The sequence below is a fragment of the Sylvia atricapilla genome, chromosome 28 (assembly GCF_009819655.1).
Source record: "Sylvia atricapilla isolate bSylAtr1 chromosome 28, bSylAtr1.pri, whole genome shotgun sequence".
In the NCBI taxonomy this organism is placed as follows: domain Eukaryota; kingdom Metazoa; phylum Chordata; class Aves; order Passeriformes; family Sylviidae; genus Sylvia; species Sylvia atricapilla.
Genome location: NC_089167.1, coordinates 4,067,457 through 4,089,493, shown reverse-complemented (window position 1 = coordinate 4,089,493; position 22,037 = coordinate 4,067,457). Strand labels below are relative to the sequence as shown.

General features: G+C 59.1%; 3 protein-coding genes across 4 annotated transcripts in view; 1 reads left to right on the top strand and 2 right to left on the bottom strand.

Annotated features, from left to right (window-relative positions):
- LGI3 (leucine rich repeat LGI family member 3) overlaps positions 1 to 22,037 on the top strand; it is a 228,735-nt gene that overhangs the window by 163,311 nt on the left and 43,387 nt on the right.
- SLC39A14 (solute carrier family 39 member 14) lies at positions 460 to 8,770 on the bottom strand. 2 transcript variants are annotated; one of them, XM_066337380.1, is made up of 9 exons: positions 8,688 to 8,770; positions 8,227 to 8,490; positions 7,941 to 8,127; positions 7,239 to 7,408; positions 5,214 to 5,336; positions 4,689 to 4,874; positions 4,280 to 4,487; positions 3,275 to 3,459; positions 460 to 3,061 (listed from the first exon to the last, which is right to left on the bottom strand). In XM_066337380.1, the coding sequence occupies exons 2-9, from the start codon at positions 8,473 to 8,475 to the stop codon at positions 2,915 to 2,917; spliced, it is 1,455 nt and encodes a 484-aa protein (XP_066193477.1). In that variant the 5' UTR covers positions 8,476 to 8,490; positions 8,688 to 8,770; the 3' UTR covers positions 460 to 2,914. The 2 variants fall into 2 exon arrangements, with proteins under 2 accessions (XP_066193477.1, XP_066193476.1); XM_066337379.1 differs by lacking the exon at positions 7,239 to 7,408 and adding an exon at positions 5,849 to 6,018.
- On the bottom strand, positions 12,756 to 21,504 carry PIWIL2 (piwi like RNA-mediated gene silencing 2). The gene is made up of 20 exons (XM_066337100.1): positions 21,303 to 21,504; positions 21,121 to 21,226; positions 20,514 to 20,624; positions 20,169 to 20,286; positions 19,961 to 20,082; positions 19,773 to 19,853; positions 19,473 to 19,586; positions 19,169 to 19,357; positions 18,902 to 18,986; positions 18,707 to 18,793; positions 18,483 to 18,623; positions 18,290 to 18,403; positions 17,574 to 17,762; positions 17,091 to 17,192; positions 16,894 to 17,013; positions 16,332 to 16,420; positions 15,930 to 16,035; positions 15,045 to 15,298; positions 14,293 to 14,400; positions 12,756 to 13,592 (listed from the first exon to the last, which is right to left on the bottom strand). The coding sequence occupies exons 1-20, from the start codon at positions 21,502 to 21,504 to the stop codon at positions 13,436 to 13,438; spliced, it is 2,595 nt and encodes an 864-aa protein (XP_066193197.1). The 3' UTR covers positions 12,756 to 13,435.

Sequence of the window (22,037 nt, the reverse complement as noted above, 5' to 3'; positions counted from 1 at the left end):
GGGGGATGGTGTAGGAAAAAAAAAAAGAGCAAAAAAGGTGAAGTAGAAAAAGCAAAGTTTGCTTTCCCTTTTCCCCCTAATGGAGAGCAGGAAAACAAGGACACAAACACTGTCTTGTGTAAGCCGGAGAGGAATCCAGCATCCCACACCTCGCAGCCAAACCAGGGCTTGGAAATGTATTTCAGATAAAAAAAAAAGTATATATATATATATATAAAATTAAGGAAGGGTTTGAGTAGCCGCAAAGGCCGTGCCATGCGGCCAGCCTGGGGGTTGTCAGTGCCACCTTCCGTCCGCCGCTCCGCACTGCACAGCCACGGAAATCCAGCTGGAAAACCGGGATTGCATCACCCAGCCCCAAATCCTTCCCCTCGGAAAAATCCTGAGCCAGCAGCGCTCCCAGCCCTCCATCCCCCACCTACAGGGAGGATTTCACCGCCCGGAGCATCCCTCCCGGCATTCATTACAGAATATATTTTATTTATGGAATTTTACAAATATCTGTACAATTCACGTGACATTTAAGTTAACGCTCTTTGTTTCGGCGCGTTCTCTCCTACAACACCTGAGTTATAATTGAAATACTGAGATGGAACTCGAGCTTCCAACTGGATGAGGGGAAGGAGACACGGAGGAAGATCCACAAGGAACTCGATTTGGGTGGGTTCCCGTCCCTTTCCCCCTGGCAGGTGCCAGCCTGCCCAGCCGGGAACAGCAGCTCTCCTTGGTGCCAGGGCAGCCTCGTTTCTCACTCCCCACAGCCCAAATCTCTGGGCTGCAGATTTCTCAGGAAACAGGGATAAGGAGAAGACATCAGACTCGTGATTCCCACAGTGAATGCTGCCTGCTCTGAGGAAGCCAAACCCTGCTCTCTGCTACTTCCCAGGCACAGTCCAGAGAGGACAAACTCCCTGATTCCCCCGTGTAGGCTTTTCCAGCAGGGATGCAGCTCCAGAGCCACATGGTGTTTTCCAAGTGCTTCCTTGGGAGAGAGAGGAGAGGGCCCCTGTGCCAGTGAAAGGACTCAGATTTTCCCCATGGAGTCAGGCAGCCGGGGCTGTGGCTCTCTCAAGCAAGGAAAAAGTGTTTCCAGTGCCACTTCCGTCCTGGAATCAGCAGCACCAGGAACGCCTGCGAGGTGCTGAATGATTGCCTGAGCCAGCACAGGCCACGCTGCTCTGTCCCGGGGGGAAAAGTGACTGATGGTGACAATCCACAAGAGACACCACACGGGACACAGCGGAGCCTGTCTCTCCTTGAGGCAGTCACCAAAGGACTGTACGGCACCTTTGGGTGCAGGGGGATCCCAAAAAGGCTCCCTGCTTCTCCAGAAGTTGATATTTAGGTTTTGGGGAGCAAGACAAAGCAAAGAGCCAGAGGGTGTGAGGGGACAAATGCCCAGACTTGAAAAGCCACCGAGAATGCAGGTGATGATCCATGAGGATCCTGGCAGTGCCAGAGGCCACGGGCTCGGTGACAGCTGTTGGGAGCTTAGGAAGAACATCACCCAGCTGGGAACTACGGGAATTCAGGGTACAACACTGTGCCAGGGCTCTGATGGGCAGGAATAACACCTGGCACAGCCTCACGTTTGCTTTCCTCAGGGAGGGAAGGGAAGGTGTGGGAGCCTCAGCTCCAGCACGGTGCCACCACGGGCCACCACCCTGTCACACCCCACAGACCTGCACACAGGTGAGGACTGAAGGAAGACACTTCACAAACACTTCCAAAATTCCTGCACCTCTCCTCCATCCCAATCCAGTGGCAAACCGTGAGGGATTCCTCTGAATCCACATGGCCACAAGCTCACACCAGGTACAGGACGAGGGGTCTGGGGGCAAAAGGGGTGCGAGGGAACCTCAAACAACACGGGTGGGGTGGGCAACTTTATCAATATGATAATAAGTAATTCACCTAGTGAATCTGGAGAACGCCAGCCCAGAGGCAGAGCTGGGAAGTGCCTGGAACACCCTTCTCTGGCTACTCCCTAAGGCTGGGAACATGCAACCTCAAGAGGTCCACAGTCTGAGTTTTGCTTTTAAAAACACCCCCCACCCCACCCTGAACCTCAGCACTGTTTAAAAACTGGTGGATGTTCCCAGGTGTCCCTGTGAGCTTGGACACAGCCTGAGGAAAAATCCTTGGGCTGGAGCCTGCGGCCAGGCTCTGCTCTCATCCCCTTCTCACCAGCCCTCGTGGAGGAGGAGTTGGGATTCGCCCTTTATTCCAGCAGCATGGACTGAAGGGGGGTCAGGGCATCCTGGCAGGCTTCTCCCAGCAGCCCAAGTGCCACTCCAACCCAGTCTGGTGTCCTCTGCTCTGAGCACTGACACCCAAAATGTGCTTTAAAACCCCTGCCCTCTTCACCCTGCCCCTGCCAGGGCAGCGTCCGGGCTGAAATGAAGCGAAAGCAGTCAGATGATGGTGACATCGTGAACCTCCTCATCCTTGGAGAGCACAGCTCTGAGGCTGGCTGGTGGGAACGCTCTGAGAAGGGTCTGTCCCCATCTGTCCCCATCACACACCCCCCGAGGGGTCAGGACAGAGTCATGTCCCACGGGAATGCTCCGAGCACAACGAGAGGAGCAGCATGGCTGGAGCAGCTCCTGTCTCCCCATTCAATCCTTCCTGGGAGAGGCGAGGAGAGAAGGGATATGACACTGGTAAAAAGTCAGGTCAGTCCTATAGGAAGGGGAATTCCACTCCCCTCAGCCTTAAAACCAGAAAAAAAAATCCATGGAATAGCTTTGAAAGCAATGTCTCTCCTGTAGTGTGACGTCAGTGCCTGCACAGGTACCGTCGGATGTTTGCAGCAGGAAAAGGAAAGAAAAAAAAAAGAAAAATAAACCCTTCCCTCCCCCCCCCCAAAAAAAAACATGGAAGAATTGGATCAGGGCTGCAGCTCAGGCTGGTCCTACCCTATCTGGATCTGCCCCGAGTACATGGTGAGCAGCACCATGATGGTGAAGCCCGTGAGCAGCCCTGCGTTCTGGATGGCGAAGGTGATCAGGGCGCTGCCGTTCTGCTCGTCCTCCCGGCTCACCTCATTCATCTCAGGGAACTGCAGGGGGAAAAACGGGGATGGCAGGGCTCAGTGACAGCTCCATCCTTCCTCAGCAAACATCCACCACCCTTCCATCCCGGGGATTTCAGCCAGGCAAAGCAAAGCAGATATCTGCACGTGCCACGGGGACAGAGCAAACCCCACCGGGCCTGCAGGCTGAGGGCAAGCAGAGCTTTTCCTAGCAAAAAATCCCAGGGGCTCAGGATTTACCATGTCAGCCAGTGCTATGTACAGGAACATCCCTCCAGCCAGAGCGAAGATCCAGTTGGCAGAGAAGTGGCTGCCAGCCACGATGCCGAAGGCCAGGCCCACGTAGCAGCAGCAGGCAGAGATGAAGTTGAAGAAGAGCGCCTGGCGAATGGTCATGCCAGCGTTCAGCAGGATCACAAAGTCCCCTGGGGGAGAAGAAGATGGGAGGATGAGGAGGGAAGGGCTGTCAGCAGCATCGGGATAGCACTGGCTTGAACTCATGTAATCCCAGAATATCCCCAGTTGGAAGAGACACACAAGGATCAGAGTCCAACTCCTGGACTGTACAGGACACCTCAAAAGTCACAGCACGTGCCAGCTCAAGTGTGGGCTCCCTGGGGCTGCTGGCACTGCCACTGACTGTCACACTGCCCCTAAATTCGGACATTCACACCCAAACCTGCCTCTCCTTCACTGACTATTCCACTGTTGTTAAATTCAGACATTCCTACTCAAACCCACCTCTCCTTCAGTGACCATTCCACTGTTCTTAAATTCAGACATTCATACCCAAATACTTCCTTCAACTACCCCTAAATTTGGACATTCACACCCAAACTTGCCTCCCACTCACTGACCACAGCTCTGTCCCTAAAACCACACATTCCCACCCAAACCCACCTCCCCTGCACTGACCACTCCACTGCCCCTAAATTCAGACATTCCCACCCAAACCCACCTCCCCCCTCCCAAACCAACGAGGTGTTGAGTTTTTGGTTTCTTTTTTTTTTTTTTTTTGTCTTCAGATGCCTCCATCTAAATTTAAATCTCAGACATCATATTACCTCGTTATTTTTAGAGCAGCGATTACTCAGAGCAGTTTACAGCCCTCCCTTTCCCCCGCATCATCAGCCCTCCTCCCAGCATCATCACTGTTCATTCCACCCCAAAATTCGCCTTTCTGGATGGAAAAGGGACAGACTCCGGAGGGAGCAGGACCAGGGGCAGATCCAAGGAGTCCCATACCCAGCTCGTGTGGGAACTCCTCGCAGAGGATGGCCACAGAGGTGCTGATCCCCTGGAAGACTGACACGGTGAAGGAAGCGCCGATGGCCAGGCCGTCGATGAAGTTGTGGAGGCCGTCGCTGAGGGTGATCATCCAGGCCAGTGTCCCGATGTCCGAGTACCTCACCTCCTTCAGCCAGTAGCACGCGCTCTGGGAGGCCTGCAGGTCCTGCCACAGCACCCCGAAACGGGGGTCAGCACCCAGCTGGGGCCACTGAGCCCTCCTCCAGATGGGAAAACCACCCCCCCAGTTTGTTAAATCCACACAGCAGAGCTGTTTGTTCCCACCGCACACAGAGAATTCGGGCTGCAAAATCGTTTTTAACTGGCAGGTGGGTTTTGGCACAGTCCCACAGGATGAGGCGCTCACCTGGACAGAGAGGGAGCCCACCACAGCCTTCTCATCCCCGGAGGGGGGCTTGCACTCCAGGTTGCTGGTGATGTGTGGGATCATGTGGTCCAGGTCCCCGTTCTGCAGCTTCTCTGTGACCCCCTCCTCCTGGTCCTTCTTGGAGGGCAGAGCCTCAGGGCCATAGTGGCTGTGCCCGTGGTGGTGCTGCAGGATCAGGGGATTCAGGGCTGTCAGTCATCCTAAAATTCCTGCTCTTTCCCACCCAGCCATCCCGATATCCCTGCTGTTCCCTATCCCTCTGTCCCACAATTCCTGCTCTTTCCCACCCAGCCATCCCGATATCCCTGCTGTTCCCTATCCCTCTGTCCCAAAATTCCTGCTCTTTCCCACCCAGCCATCCTGATATCCCTGCTGTTCCCTATCCCTCTATCCCACAATTCCTGCTCTTTCCCACCCAGCCATCCCGATATCCCTGCTGTTCCCTATCCCTCTGTCCCAAAATTCCTGCTCTTTCCCACCACACCATTCCCTGCTCTGCCTCACCTGGTCCTTCTGCTTCAGGAGCATCTTCAGGATCTTCTCTGTGAAGAAGAAGAGGTAGAAGCCCCCGAACACCACAGCAGATTTGGAAACATAATAATCCTCCTGAGGGTTGAATCCAAATGCCTGCAGGCAGGAGGGGACATGGCAGAGGATGAGGAGAGGCCCTGGCAGTGTCCTTCATCTGCCTTTGCCCCTGGGGTGACACTGGAGGGCTGACACAGCTCTGAGCTCTCTCTGAGGAGCAGCTGCTTTGGGGACAAGCTCAGGAAACACCTTTAATCTCCCTCATTCCCTCCTCCAAGCCGGCTGTGCCCCAAGGCATTGGATCCAGCACCTGCACTGGGGCAGAGATGTCAAAACCAGGCTCCGCTCTGCACGGGGGACCTGCCTCCGGGGCTAGAAAGAGCCAGAAAAGGCAATAAAACAACGATCCTCTGCCTGAAGCAGACCAGGGATCTCCCTGAGGTGATTCCCTTCCAAACTCCAGCTCCGAGGGGCTTCCAGCCCTCCGTACCTCGCTCTGGGCTCCCCTCCGATGCCGCCTTCCCCTTCTGCAGCCAGCGAGCACCCAGAGAGAGAAACAGCCCCAGAGAGAGAGAGAAAAGCCCAGACAGACCCACCAGTCCTCTCCCTACCTCGGGAATGAGCTGGAAGAGGGCGTTGGAGTAGAGAGTTCCAATCGCCAGAGCTATGAAGTAGAGGAGCAGCCGCTTGTAAAAGGTCTTCTTCATGAAGGGCACCACGCTGGCTCCCACCAGCGAGCACAGGGAGATGACGGAGACGCAGAGGAAACCGTAACCCCAGACTGGCAGAGCCAAACCCACCCCGGGAGATGGGAGACGGGAGGGGATGAGATCAACGTGGGGACGGGCAGGGAAGGAATCCACACCGACAGGGCAGAGAGAGGAGGGAGGGAAAGAAGGGGGAGAGAAGAGGACATTCATTAGTGATTGTTGTTCATCTGGCGCCACCTCCCAAGGGCGAACCCGGCGCTGAGCGGCTTTGGGAAAGCTTGGGAATCTCAGCTGAGTTTGGGCAGCCAGGCCACGTGTCCCAGCCAGCCCCTGGCTCTGCTCCGTGGGTCATTCCCAAGCCACAGAGCGCCCGGGTCCCCCGAGTACCTCGTACGCTCCATCCCTGTCCTGCAGCCGGGATGCAGCCGGCAGGGCTGGAGCGTAACTCCGGCATTTCGATTCCCGGCAGAGCAGGAATGAGAGGCACTCCGTTTCAAATAAAAGTTGCAGTTCTGGAGCTGAAAAGGAACCTTGGAAAAACATCCCACTGCCAGCACGGATGAGGTGTTCGCTGCCCGGCAGCAAAACAGGCAACGCCAGGGTTTGGAAAAACCCGCTGGAATTTTAAGGCTGGATTGTGCCAAATCCGGCTCGTCCTCTGAAGAGGCACCTGGAGCACGTTCCAAAGGTTTCCAATCCAGGTGGATTTATTCAGCTCCAGAACGGCGCAATTACAACACAATTAATTTGCGATATTTCTGTCGGTCCCGTCAGAGCACCAGGAAACCTCGTGGAAGCCAGAACCCTTGTGGGAACATTGGGCTGGGAAATCAGGTAAGGGGGTGGGAAAAAAAAGCAGTTAAAGGATTTGTAAAAGTTGGCTGATTCCAGAGGAAGCCAGTGCTTCTCCAGGCTGTTCTCCATGCTTTGCTATGGATATTTGATAATATTTTCATGGATATTTCACATTTTTTTCCCTCTGGCTCATGCCAGTAGTGCTGCCACAAGCGTGGCTGAGCACATCCCTCCAAGGGATCAGCTCCTGGACACACAGAGCAGGAGCAAACAGCTTCTCCCAGCAGATTCCCACTTCTCAGACGTGGTGGGGACGAAGCACACTGAGGGTTTCCTGGTGCTCAGAGGGGTCAGAAAAGCCCTGCGGAGCCCCTTGAGCCAAGCCCTGAGCCTCGGGTGACGAGGGGTCGGATCGATTCGGCGGGATGGAGGCAGAGAGGGCGCCCAGGGAGCTGCCCCTGGAGACGGGAAGAGAGGCAGGGACGTTCTACCGCACCTCTGGGATGAGCTGGAAGAGCGCGTTAGAGAGCAGCGTGCCGATGGAGAGCGCGATGAAAAACAGGAGCACCCGGCTGAAAAAGGCCTTCTGGGAACACGGAACGATGAGGATCCCGAGCAGGGAGGCCACGTTAATCATGGACACACTGAGAAAACCAAAGCCCCACACTGCGGAACGAGAAGAAACGAGGGCCAGACATTACCGAGGCTCTCGGAGAGCCCGGCCTCGGGCGGGTGGGGAAGGCTGGCTCCAGGGCTGCTCCCCGTGCTCCAGCTGCTCCAGCTGCGACAAAACCGTCGTGTTCGGTGCACGGAAGGTGGGAATGAAGCCACCAGGTGCCTTGGAAAAGGTTTTCCCAAGCCGGCCCCAGCGTGGGAGAAGCCGAGCTGTGCTCAGGGCAGCTGATCCGTGACCTTGGGAATCGCTGGACCGGGATAGGCAGGAGCTGGGCGAGCATCTGCCGGCGGCTGGAGGCCAGCGGGTCACCCCTCCCACCCACGGGAACTCACAGCAGAGTCCCCTCCTCATCCAGCTATCCTGGAGGCACAGAGGTAATCCTGGCAAAACCACACCACGGCACGATCCACAGCGAGGAAAACTCGGTCAGGATTCCCAGGGAATTCCCAGGAGTGGGAAGCGGCTGCTCCTCGTGTCCCCAGGCGCAGGCAGTGCCTGTGGCCCCCCCAGCGCCCCAATTACCTTCGGCTGAGCTGGGCCTGCTCTCCTCCGTCTGCTCGTTCTCCTCATTTTCCAGGTTTTCGGAGGCGCACGCCCCCGACTCCAGCTGCTGCAGGATGGTGGGGCAGAACTCCTTGAACTCGCTGTGCCCCACAGGGGAGCCCTCGCTCAGGTTGTGGATGGCAAAAAGCTCCACGGAGCTGAAGCACTGGGGGAGGGAAGGGACAGAACCGTGTCATGAGATTCCCACAGCCCCGCAGCGGGATTTTGGAGGTGCACAGGGAGGTTTTGGGGGTGCCCTCCTTACCCGGGAGAGGTTGAGGCGCTGCTGAGGAGTTTGGGAGACATTGGCGTGCCCCACTCCCACGTCCAGGCGGTTCAGCAGGGCCTTGAGCTGCTTCAGGCTCAAGGTGTGGCTGTCCCCGTAGCGCTGCAGCAGATCCTGCAGGAAGGAGGCTGCAGACACCCCGGTGCTGTCCCTGCCCGCCCGGACCTGCGGGCACGGGAGGAGGCAGAGCAGCAGGAGCAGGCTCCAGGGGCCCGCGCTGGGGATCATGGTGCCTCTGGGATGCTGCGAGACAAACCACAGTGCTGTTGGTTTTGGCATTCCCGGCGCTGCAACCGCAGCTCCTCCACCCCGCTGATGGGTTTATCCTCAGGGAAAGGGGCAACAGCGCTGGCAGCATCCGGATCCTGAGGAGGACTCGGTATTTTTCCACAATCTTTCCATGCAAGACCTCCCCCTCCTCCTCCTCCACGCTCACTCACCGTGGGGGGCTGCAGGGACACGGCTCCCGGGGGCTCTCCAGCTCCACAGCACCTTGGGGGCCCTGGGAAGAGCAGGATGGTCGGGAAGCAGGCAGGGCTGCAGCAAAATCCAGCTGTGCCAGCCCCAAAGCCAGCTCTCTGGGGGGTGAGGAGTCACGTTCCAGCCCTTGGCCACGCGTGGGTCCCCTCGGTGTCACCAGGGCTGGGACACAAACACCTCCAGGACTTCAATGCCTGCGCTCGGAGGAACACAGGAGCCCCGGGGACAGAGGTGGCCTGTTCATCAGGTTATAATTTAACCAGGATAATTACCATGAACTGAGTGCTTCCCTGCTCTAACTGTAGGTGCCTTCACAGTGTTTGCCCAGAATCAATCCTTGCCCTCTCTGCCCCTTTCATGTGTGCCGGGAATTGATAAAAGAGGGGTGGCACAGCCCCGGGGTGCAAAGGAAGGGGCTCAGGGAAAAGGGGGCAACGCCAGGCACGACCTGCACGTCCACCTGGGAGGCACCCAAGAGCCTGGAGCTCAGGCTGCCTCCCTGGAAAAGCTTTCCCTGAAAGGCGGATGGCAAATTTGGGATTTGCAAGTAGAACATAAAAGCCCGCTGCCTCCATCAGTGCAGCAGCCATCCTGATCCCGGTGTGGGGCTCCAGGTGCACCTCCTGATCCCTCTGGCTCCCCTTCCCAGGGGCTCCTGGTGTTCCCGACCCAGCCCTGGATATCCCACAGTGCCTGGCCTCTGCTGATGGCTCACAGGCTCCAGTCTCTTACAAAAACCCGGACATTTTTGAAGCCTGGCCAAGCAATTGTTCCAAAAATAACCTGGGGCCAGGATTTCCACACCAAGGGGCTGCCGGGGAACCCGCAGGACCCTGCTCCCCACCCAGGACCCCACTCCCCCTGAAGGCTCCCACATTCCCACAGGTTTTACCAGCCTACCACCACTTTGTGAGCTTTGTTCTCTGGGAGGTTTTAGCCTCCTCCTGCCAGGGCTTAGCTCGGATGCTTTGACTTAACCCCTCTCTTCCCAAAACAAGGGCAGGAGCCCGTCCAGAGCAGTGCTGGTGCCGGGAACCCCCAGCTGGGTGGGGGGACCCGAGGGACCTCTGCCTCTTCAGAATCCCCCAGCGAGCCCAGCCCCTTCCTCTGCCTCCCTATCCCAAATCCACCCTGCCAGGTGGCTCCTCCTGGGCTACACGGCACATCCAGGCTGCCGGCGAGTCGCACGGGTGCTGGCACACAGCCCACCGTGCCAAAGGTTTGTCTCGTCTCGCTGGCTGCCCTTCCCAGCCCAGTGCTCCCCATATCCCGGTGCCGCCGGGGATCCTGCTCCCTGCACACCGATGTCCCGGCCCTTGCCAAGGCACGCAGCTCTCTCCGCTGCCAAAATCCCTCCCGGGGGTTTCTCGCGAAGCCGGGCTGAGCCGGATACACCTCAGAGTGGAAAACCGGACCTCAACTTTCGCCCCGCTGCCAAAGAAAAGCGCTGAGCGGGCAGAGCCGGGCAGCGGCCGGAGCTGCACAGGCTCGCTCCGTTTTAGGGCAAAACAAGGCGGAGGAGCCGCCCCTGCGGAAGAGAAGCGCCCAAAGAGGGACATCCCGGGGGCCTCCGGCCTGCTGGAATCGCAGGGCACGGCAGGAGGGTGCCGAGCACACCCAGCCCAGCATCCCGGGACAAACGGGATGCGGCAAACGCCAAAGAAGGCCGGCCCTCGCCATCCCCACCGCCAGCTGCGGCACCCCCGGAGCCCCCCGGCCTCCTGCTCGCTACCTGCAAGGGCGTCCTTCCACCGGGATGCGCTCCCGGAGCCCGGAGCCAGCGCCTGACCTACTTTATCGCTCCTCGGGACGGGGCACGGGGACAAACCGCTGCCACGGGAAGGGCCCGATGCCCGGGAGGGATGTGGCCGGGAGCGGTGCCACGACAGCAGCAGGCAGCTCCCGAGGCCGGGCAAACCCTTCCCGAACTCCCCGGGCTTCGCTTCCCAGAGAGCATCGACGCCGGCCGCAGCGCACACACATCCCGCCCCGTTCCGAGCGGGAAGGTGGCGCCGGGAATAAGAACCGCTGGCACGGCCGAGCGTGACCCCGGCGACGTCAGCCCCGCGCAGGGACAGGGACAGGGACGGCTCGCTGCCGCCAGCCCGGAGGGGACAGGGCAGCGGGGACCCCCAAACTGCAGCCCCCCGGGCCCCAGCCCGCTCCTGCCGGGGTGCTGGGAGCCGGAGGGGCCGAGCTCCTTCCGGAGCCAACGCCGCTCCACGTGTCCTGCGGCACGGAGGGCTCCAGGGGCAGGGAACCCTCTCCGTGCTCATCCCGGGACCGGCAGCGGACACGTTCTTGGGTCACGGACACCCTGGAGCCATGGCCACCCCGGGCTGCCCCTAAAGCCACCGGACGGTCGTGTCCGTTCCTCTCCCGTGACCCCGGCCCGGGGGCGGGCAGACGGGCAGCGAAAGCGGGAGATACCCCGGGCATCCCCGGGCATCCCACCCCACACGGACCCCCCGGTCCTGCCCAGTGCCCCCTGCACCGGAGCTGCTTCTATCCCCCAGTGCCTGCGCCACGCCACCGCCGCTGCCCGGTCTCAGAGCTTCCACTGGTGGTGTCAGACCCATAACTGGGCCCGGCATCCCAAAACTGAGTCCTGCATCCCATAACAGGGTGCTGCACCTCAGACCCCACCTCTACCTGCCTCCTCACCTGCCGGAGACCCCACGGGCTGTCCCAAAACGAGCCCCCACGGCTGTCCCCAGGCCTTAGGACCGGTCCCAAACCCTAAACAGCCGCTCTCTGCATCCTTCCCTGCATCCTGCATCCTTCCCTGCATCCCCCATCCCCATCCGGGGCTCGGGGCCGGCCCCAGCCCGCTCCCCCCGCTCCGCTGCCTCGCTCCCCGGGGCGGCCCGTCCCCGCAGCCGGTTCCCCGAGGCAGGGCAGGGCTGCCGCCCGTGTCCCGGCCCGGCCCGGCCCGGCCCGCTCCATCCCGGTCCTACCTCAGCTCCGCTCCCGCCGCCGCTGCTCGGGGCCGCGCAGGGCGCACGCGCGGCCACCGGCACGGGGAGCGCTCCCATTGGCTGACACCGCCCCAGGCCACGCCCCCGCCGCCTCAGGCCACGCCTCCTCCGCGGCACAGCGCCGGGACCCCCCAAAATCCCACCCGGGACCCCCAAAAATCCCACCCGGGAACCCCCAAACCCCCCTCGGGACACCCAGAATCCCGCCTGGCATCCCCCCAAATCCCATCCGGGACCCCCTAAAAATATCCCACCCTGGACCCACCAACATGGCACCTGGGAGCCCCAAAACATCCCCTGGGATCACCCGAAAACAGCCCTCCCAGGACACCGGGACTCCCGAACACCCTGGGATCCTCCAAAAACCCACCCGGGGCTACTGAGACCCCATGGAAGCCACTGAACACCCCCCCGAGGGCACCAAGCCCCCGAGGACCCTCCCAAAGGACCCCCCCAGTGTCACAGGGACCCCGCGGACCCCCCGACACCCCCAAAGAGCACCCCACGGAGCGCCCCAAACACCCTTTAGGGGCACAGGGCACCCCAAAGACCCTCCAAACGGCCCTTGGGAGCACTGACCACCCCTCAACCCCTTCCCAAGGGGTCACAGCACCCCAAACAGCCCCTCGGGTGGACCCCAAGGACCCCCTGGAAATGCCTGGGGGTGTTCAGAGGGGGACAAATTCTGGCAGCCAGACCCATCCTGCCTCCTCTCCCTGTGCCAAGGAGCTGGCAGGGACAAGGAAAAGGCAGAGCTGGGATGGGAAAAGCTGCTGGAGGGGATCCGGCGGAGCTGGGGGACCCCCAAAACCCCCAGCCCAGCACCTCGGGGCCAAGATTTGTTCCTAAATCCCATCCCAGGATCGGCCACAGCTGCCAAAGTCCGCCAGGACTGGCAAATAAACGGGGATAAATGATTAACCCAGGGCACAAGGTGACAGCTGTGGAGGCACCGCTGCTGGGACCCCCCCCCTCAGTGTCCCCCTGCTCCATCCTGGGATCCCCCTGGGAAAAAGGGGCAGCCCAACATCCCCCCAAATCCACAAGGGAGCAGCTGTCAGCAATGATTTTATTGCAGTGGACCACAAAACTGGTTACAGCAAAGAGAAAAATTAGGGAATTCCAACTTCTCTTTGACTAAAGGCAAAAAAAGCACCTAAAATAGGTGAAAAACTCAAAACCTTTCCCTGGGGTAATGACCTGAATCCACAAAGAATTCTCCTTGGAAAACCAGTGACTCCTCAAGGACGGGAGAACTGGCCAAACCGGAGCTGGTTTGTTCAACTTGAAAAAGCCCAGGAAAACAACTTTAAACCCGCATGGAAATGCAAGAAACCGGGGGGGAAAAACCCCCCAAATCCTTGGTATTTACATCCAGCACCAGCACAGGGATGAGCTGTGGCAGCAGCAGCACTTTTGGGGCTCATTAACCACCTTCACTGGGAGGGCTGGAAACCAGAGGGGGATATTCCTCTGGGTTCATCCCCATGGAGATAATTCCCAAAAACCCACAGCCCTGGGATGCTGCTGCGATCTCCAGCATCCTCTAAACCAACAAACAACGAATAAATTAACACCAAAACAGGGAACTGAGGAAGATCCACCTCGGCAGGGGGGGCAAACAGCAGCGGAATTCCGGGTGCAATCCCAGTTTGCCGGGTGCAATCCCGGTTTGCCGGGTGCAATCCCAGTTTGCCGGGTGCAATCCCGGTTTTCCAGGTCCTGGCAGGTTAAAGGAAGAAGAGCTGCTCGCTGAGCTGGGCGCTGGGCTCGTGGTGCAGGACCTGTCCCACCAGGAATGCCAACTTGTGGGCGTATTTGCAGGGGGCAGGGACACGGACGGTGCCCGGCCAGTTCCAGTACAGGTGACACAGCTTGAAGGTCAACCTGGGGACAAGGAGGGAATTGGGATTTCTGGGAATGGGGATAGATCCCTCCCACAGCCTGCTCCCAGCTGTCCCTGGCCTTGGGATAGACAGAAATGGGATTTGGGATTCCTGGGGATGGGGCCAGATCCCAGGACCTGCTCCTAGGTGCGTTTATCCCAAGGTTGGGAATGGGGTGAGCCAGCTGTGGGATCTGCCTCATCCATGGCCTCCCAGTTCACCCAGTATGAGCAGCAGGCTCAACCCAGTGCCTGTCCCCACCCTCTAACTGCTCCAGGGGCTGATTTACCCAAAAACCCCAAATTTGGGGGGTCTGGGTTGGGTCCCCACCCTACACAAGGCTCCTCTTCCTTCTCTGGGATATTGGGATAAGAGATTCCTGCTCTTCTCTCTGGAAGGATTTTGGGGGGGCTGTGGGATACTCAAGAACTCCTGCTCCTTCTCCTGGATGATTTTGGGGGTCTCTCCCATTCCCTCTGGAGGATTTTGGGGGCTGTAGGAGCCCCACCCTTATCCCTACAGGGGACTGAGGGGCTCTGGAATCTTGGGCAGCTGCAGGAATCCCTGCCCTTCCCTCTGGAATATTTTGGGGGACCTGCAGGATCTCAGGAACTCTGGGATTCCTGCACTTTTCCCTGGATGATTCTGAGGGCCTCTCCCTCCTCCAGGGAGGTTTTTGGGGGGCTCAGGACCCCCCTTACCTCTGGAGGTGCTCGGAGCTGAGGTTGGCCGTGTTCCACATGCAGATGTAGTGCGTGGGGACGCTGCAGCCCTGCCGCGAGTGATGGGCCAGCAGGAAGAAATCCTGCCTGGAAGGGCAAAACAAACTTCCAATTTGGTTTTTTTCCACCCCAAAATGAGCATTTTTGCACCTCAGGGAGCTCTGAACTCCAGACTGGGCTTTTTTTTACATCCCAGAATGGTGGGTTTGAACCCCAAGGGTTTCATTTTTGCACTCCACAGGGAGGTTTTTGCACCCTGGGGTGGTTTTATAACCCTTTTTTTTGCACTAAAGGTGTTTTTACACCCCAGTGTGTCTTATTTTGTAAAAACAATACATTATAATATACTTTATGGTATTTTTACAACTTTTTTTTTTTCACCTTAGAGGGCATTTACACATATTTTTTACACCTTGGGGTGGATTTTTTCCAACACCCTGGGTTATTTTTAAAACAATTCCTTGGCACCCTGGGAAGGGTTTTTGCACCCTGAAGTTCTTTCTTGCACCCTGGGCTATTTTTACAACCAATTTTTTGTAAAACCACCCAACCTGGGGTGGTTTTACAACCATTTTTTCGTACCGATGGTTGATTTTTTTCCCACCCTGGGGCATTTTTCCCAATTTTTTTTTACACCCATGTTAGTTCTTCCCCCTGGGGGTGTTTTTTCTCCCTTCTCAGGGTGTTTTTTACCCCATGCCAGCTCCCCCAGCCCCAGCTCTGCCTCTCACCTGCCCGAGCTGGTGACACTGTGGTCGATGACGGTGCCCAGAGGAGGGGACACCAGCTCCTCTCCTGTCAGGCAGTAGAAGTTGGTGCTCATCTGCTTCTGCACCACCACGACCACGAGGCTGGGCTGGTAATTTTGGAAGGTTTGAAAGCTCTTCTGGAGCTGAGGCACCTCATACTTGAGCACAGTGTCCAGCTGGGGGTCGGACACCCCGTCCCGGTACACCACGATCTTCATGGGCAGGGTATGGTTCAGCTGGGAGGAAAAAGGGACAATCAGCTGGTTTTTACACCTCCCTGCCATGCACGGGCTTAGCTGAAAATGTTCCCTGGTCAGGAGGAGTTTGAGTGTTCAGGGATGGAGCTGGGAATTTAACACACACTGAGTCTGCCCAAAAATGCAGCTCAGGGTGGGTTTGGGGAGGGCTGTGTTTGTATTAATTACAGAATTCCGGACTGATTTGGGTGGGAAGGAGCTTTAAAATCATCTCATTCCAACCTGTGCCATGGGCAGGGACACCTCCCACTATCCCAGGTTGCTCCAAGCTGGGTTTGGACACTCGCAGGGATTGAAGCAGCCACAGCTTCTCCAGGAAAATCCCATGAGCTGGGATTTTTCCTGGCCCTTGCCCTGTCACAGGCTGCTTTTCTCACGCTGGGGACAAGGGACAGGCCTTTGGGAGCTGTAACGTGGCACTTCCCTCTGAGCAAAGTGATCCCGAGGCATGTTCCTGAGATAAGGATGAGCTGTGCCGGCTCCACATCCAGTCCAAAGGCTGCCTGGGAGGTCTGCTCCCCTGCACGTATCCAGGCTGGAAGTTTGGGAGCTTTTCCCTTTGTTCTGAGGGAATGTGGAACCACAGGAGGGTGTTTTTGGTTGGCCTCACCTCGTAGAAACGCTTGAGGGCTTGGGAGAGGCAGAGCCGGAGGCTGTCGGCGATTTCCTGGTGGGGCATCTGGAAAACCGCCCTGGTGTACCACTTGGTGAGGATGCTGGGGATGGGACAGCAGGATGGGAATGAGCAGCAGGAACCCCCCCAGCACCAGGCAAAGTCCATCCAGGTCTTGTGCAACCCCAAACCGGCCCTGGCTCAGCATTCCCAGCCCTTTCCCCAGCGATTCCCGACACAAACGCAGCAGGGGAGACCTCGCTGAGCACAGCAGCTGGGGACAGGAGCATCCTCACCCCCCTCCCGGCCAAGGAGGGGGATTCGGGGATGGGATATCCTGCAAATTCCCAGGGCAGAGCAGGAGAACACCTTCCCTCCCTTTCCCAGGGAGGCACGTACTGGTTCATGCTGGCCACGAAGCCGATGACGGAGCGCATCCCTGGGCTCCGGCTGTGGTGGATGTCCATGCCCACAACCATCAGCTGCTTCTGGAGAGGGGAAAAGAGCTGGCATTGAGTGATGCTGTCCAGGCCAAAAACTGTGAGCTGTTTCTGGCAAGGGGAAGAGGTGGGATTTAGGGATAATGGAGGAGGAAAGGCAGGTGGGATTTAGGGATAGTGGAGGAGGAAAGGCAGGTGGGATTTAGGGATAATGGAGGAGGAAAGGCAGGTGGGATTTAGGGATAGTGGAGGAGGGAAAAGGCAGGTGAGATTTAGGGACAGTGTCCATGCCCACAACCCTCAGCTGCTTCTGGAAGAGGGAAAAACAGCCAGGCTGGATTTAGGGATAAGCCTGACACCTCCAGGCTCGGCTCCCTCTAGCTCCAAGGGACTCACACACACCCAAGAGAAGCCAACCCTGATTCTCCAGCTGGTTCATCCAGCCCGTGCCCACCATAATTCACCCCCTCCACAGCTTCTAGGCTCATCCCAAGCCTCTTCCCAGGGTTTTCCTGCCTTACCAGTGGGATATCCACCCCCCAGAGCTGCCCGCCCAGCTTGCAGTTGATCTGCAGCAGAACTTTCTGCACCACGCTCCTGATCTTGCCGGGATGTCCCGTGAGGGACTGGGCATTGATGACCTATGGAGAGGGAAAACACAGGGAAAAGTGAGGCTGGAGATAGCCACGGATTCCCAGGAATGGAGGTGCCAACCCACCTGGGAGGGCACTGGGCTCTGCACACAGCAAAGCTTCTTGATGGCCCCGTAGACGTCGTCCCGGCCGTTGGGGATGATGCACAGGAGCATCTGCACCTTGTTCTGAGGGGAATTGTGGAATTGTTCAGGTTGGAAAAACCCTCCTGGATCACTGAGTCAAACCTGAGGTCACCAATAACCCACGTTCCCAAGTGTCACATCCACACCTCCAGGGATGGGGACTCCCCCACCTCCCTGGGCAGCCCATTCCAGAATTTAAAAATTCTTCCCATGAAAAAATCCCTCCTGGTGTCCAACCTGAGCCTTCCCTGGCACAGCTTGAGGCCATTCCCTCTCATCCTGTGCTTTGGGCCCAATCCCCACCTGACTTCACCTTCCTGTCATGGATTTTTAGGGAAAAGTAAGGTCCCCCTGAGCCTCTTCTTCTCCAGGTGCTCCCATCCCACCCTCCCAACAACCCCCAGGGATAACCCCACTCCTCACCTGGCTTCCCAAAGAACTCTGGATGCTCCTGACGTAGGACTCGATCCGGTCATCGCGCAGCTCCTGCACTATGGGCTGTCCCACCTGTATTCCCATGGCTCCAGAGCTGTTCCTCATGGCCCCCAGCAGGTCCTTGGCCAGGTGCTGCAGCCGCTTGGGATAAACCAGGAGCCAGGAATTGAAGGAGATCTGGGAGAGAAGGCAGGATAAGCCACAGTTTGGGGGTGTTCCTGTGGCTCCCAATCCACACAGCGCATTCCTGTCTGGGAGAGGAGAAACCTACGGAGCACAGGGGGAAAATTTGGGAGAGGAAAAGTGGGCCTAGAGGAACCTGGAGCACAGCAGGGACTTTGGGAGAGGGAAATTTGGGAGAGGGAATTCAGGCCAAGAGGAATGTGCTGCACAGACGGGAATCTAGGAGAGGGCAAACTGGCGCAAGAGAAATCTGCAGCACAGAGGGGAATCTGGGAAAGGAGAGAAATTTGGATGGAATTCCATCCAATTCCTGCATGTGAAAGGCTCCCTCCACCCTGGGACGAGGCGGGAAAGCAGACACCACAGCCACATACCTCCAATCCTTCGGAAAAACGGGCCGGAGCTCAAATCCAACACAAACAAGGGAAGGGTTTGTGCCGTGGAAGCGGCTCGGCAGGAATGCCAGCGCTCAGGAAAACCCATCCCAAAGCTTTCCAAACCAGGGGCAGGCTGCTGCTCACCGCGGCGATGGGCGCCTCCTTCGCCACCTCCCGGTGCCAGCCCACGTCCTCGGCGGGAAGGAAGGAGCGGTGCCGGAGGATGATGCGCTCCACGGGCAGGATGTGACCCTGGGTCTGGGCAGAGCGGGAATCTCCGGAGCTGCCTCCGCTGCCTCCGCGCCCGGGGGGAGGCCGGCAGCCCCGCAGCCCTTACCCTGTAGATGTCCGTGTCCAGGCACAGCCCCCAGCGCTCCAGCTCCCGGGAGGCCTCCGGGCTGTCCCGGATGCGGCGCAGCAGGCTGGTGAGGCGCTGGTAGTGCTGCTGCGGGCTCTGGATCATCTCCCACATCACGTCCTGCGCCGGGAACAGCCAGCCGTGAGGGAGGGCTGGGGGCTCCTCCCAAACCCTTGGGAAAGTGAGGTGAAATGGGTTCTGACCTTCAGCATCCGGCTGTTCTTCCGGAGGTCGGACAGCCCGGTGAGGAAGGTGAGCTCTGGCACGAGCAGCACCAAGTCCAGCTGGCGCTGCAGGGAGGGACAGGCTCGGTCAGCGTTCCAGGGGCTGGGAATCCCTGCTCTCCCCAGGGGCTGGGGGAGCCCAAAAAAGCACACGGATATTTGTGTCCGGCTCACCTTTCCCTGTGGCATCAGTTTCTCCTTCGGCTTGTGGACGAGCAGGGGCTGGTCCAGTTCCCTGATGGTAATCCCGTGGGTCTTGCTGGAAAAACAGCATCATCACAACCCCAGAATTTCCCTTTGGAACAGAACTTGCAGCACACCCAGTCTCGAACCCCAGCCGTGGGCAACAAAACCTCCCTGCTCCTGCTCCCTCACCTTGGATTAGCGCTGAGCATGGAGCCCCTCCCATTCCCACGGGATGATCCCGCAGCTCCTGCTCACCTGTAGTACTCCACAAAGGTGATCTCCTGGCCGCTGGCCAAGGTGAAAGTGTCCTTGGGGGTCTTGTCCCAGTCGATGTCATCCACGCGATAGGTGCGGTTGTTGTAGCGGGTCATCACCACGCTCCCCACCAGCTGCTTGGTGCACTCGTCCTGGAACGTCCTCTGGCTCTGGGCATGGATGGTTTGCCTGGGGGAAGAGGAGAGGCAAGGAATGCTCCCTTCCTGTGCTATCCCAAGAGTAAAGCACCTCTCGCAGCACCTTTGCCCCCCGAAGCTTTCGGGGGTTTGGCTGCTTCTCTCACATCACACTCAGGACGGACTCGCTGCGGATGATCTTGTGGATGGCGTCCACCATGAGGAAGAGCCCTCCGTCCTTCCTCCTGATGCTGACAGCGTATCCCGGCCAGATATGGAGGCTGCATCCAGAGGAAAACAAGGCCTGGGTTAACCAAGGAACATCCGAGCCCCAGGCATTCATTTCTCAGCTCCCAACTTCTCAAAACAGCCACTACCAAGTCAGGCTGACCTGGGAAAACTTCCCAACTTCCAGGTTGCCAGGGAAACAGGGATGATCCTGTGGGAAGGAAGGTGCCAGCACCCACCTGTATTTCTGTAGACTGGTGGCCTGGGCAGGCTCAAAGAAGTGTCTCCCAACCAGGCTCATGTTTAAGATTTTCATCACCCTGAGGAAGGAAAAGTAGAAAAAGTACAACTGGACAAGGATTAGGAGGAAAAAGGAGGAAAAGAATCTCCTCCCTGGAGCTCAGGGAAGGTCTCTTTGGTCTCTCACCTGCGGAAGATCACGTTGTAAAAGGGGATGCAGAGATCGGAGCTGGGCTCCAGCACTTTGGTCATCTGGATGTTGATGGAAATCTCCTCCCCGTCGCTCCTCCTCCAAGCCTTCAGGCTGACCTTTGACAGGGCCAGAGGGGGTTCTCCCACCCAAAACAGGGACACCCCTGTACTCCCAAACCGGGTGAGACCCCCCTACCCCTTACCTTGGGGATCTGGATGGGCAGGAAGAGGATGGAGCCGTCAAAGGCCATCACGTCCCCAGTCACGGCGTGCTGCTCCTTCAGCATGGCAAGGCGGGCACCCCTGCACTCCACCTCGGGGCTGGGGGCACACAGGGGCTTTTCTCCCTCCTCTGCCCCCCCAGACCTTGCTCAGCTCCCCAAAAACCCCTGCTGAAGGTGAAAACCCAGAGCTCTTTGCTGTGCCGGGGGCCACCCCAACCTCACTCCACCTCATGGCAGCCCGGACAGCACGAGGGACACAGAGGGTTCTACCTGGGGACACCTCAACCTCGAGGAGCTGTGAGGGACCCCAGCCCCCATTATCACCTGAAGGTCACGTGGTACTGGTAGACAGCTTCGTTCTGGCAGTGGATCTTCACAAAGTTCAGCCCCACGGAGACGGTGGCTCCCTTCCCCACCGGCTTCGTCCCCTGCGCCCTGCGAGGGACAGGGGGTCAGCAGTGACCCAGAGCACCTGGACCCCAAAGCGAGGGGCTGGGGGCCGTCACTTACGGCCTGGCAGCAGCTGGGGGGGTCTCCGGGGTGGGCACGGGCACTGGGCTGGGCTGGGGGCTCGGTGGGCACGGGGCAGGCGCAGCAGCGGCAGCTCTTCCAGGCTGGGCGGGCAGCGCGTCCCCTCTGCCTTTCCACAGGATCCTGTGTCCCCAGGGAGAGCTGAACACCCTGAAATCCCCCTTCTCCCGCCCCACAGCAGCCTGGCGGCCCAAAACACCCAAGTTCTGGGATAAAGGGATAGGAGAGACAGAGGAGATGGGGAAGGCAGAGGGGATAAGGTGGACATACAGTGCAGGGGGAGACAGAGGGGAGGGAAGGAATGAGCATAGACTATAGAAGGGGGCAGGTGGCACAGGGAAGATGAAGGAGGACCCAGAGGAGGGTGGGCACTGAGGGTTTAGGGGTGTGGGGGACTCACTGCCCACGCGTGGGGAGCGCCCCCAGCGCTGCCCCCGTGTCCTCCTCCTTCTGCTGCACCGGGCCGGCCAGAGCCGGAGCCTTCCCATTGCCAGCACCGCCCCGACCTGCGAGAGCAGGGGCACCGTGAGCGGGGAGCGGGGCTCGGCACGCCGCCTCCGCCCCCTCACCACCGGCACCTACCCAGGGGCCTCTCCAGAGGCCGCTCCTCCAGGCCCAGCCGGCGGAACAGCGCGGGAAACGGCGACGACGGGAGTCGGGGCTGCGCGGGGCCGGGAGAAGGCAGACGAGGGGAAAAGGCCGCCAGCCCGCGGAGCCCCCGCGGCACAGGGACCACAGGGCCGGGCCCGGGCCCGGGCGGGCAGAAGCGCCGCGGCGGGTCCATGGCCGCCCCGTCGAGGCGCGCCCCGAACCGCGGCCACGCCGCCGCCGCTGCCCCGAGCGCACGCGCGGCCCCGCCCACGCGCGGACGCGGCGCTGATTGGGCGGCCCCGGGACACGCCCACGCGGGGGCGCCCCCTGGCGGAGGGGGCGTGGGCGCTGAGGGCAGCGCTGGGGGAGAGGGCGGGAAACTGGAGGGGGCGGGGCCAGAAGGAAAGTGGGCGGGGCTATGTAAACAGGGCGGGAGCATGATGGGAGCAAAGGAGGCTGCGATGGCGGGGCGAGAAGGGGTGGGGGAGTAATTTGGGATCGGGGGCTAATAATGGACGGGCAGGGGAGGGTTAGGGTGGAATTCGGGGAGTAAAATGGGATGGGGTGGGAACGGGGCCTATATGGGATGGGCAGGAGAGGGCTGGGAAGGAATTCAGGGGGTGGAATGGGTTGGAATGTGGCAGGAGAGGGGGTGAGATGGAATTGGAGGGGTAAAAAGGTGGGGGTAGGATAGGATGGGATGGGTGGGGTGTGATGGAGCAGGAG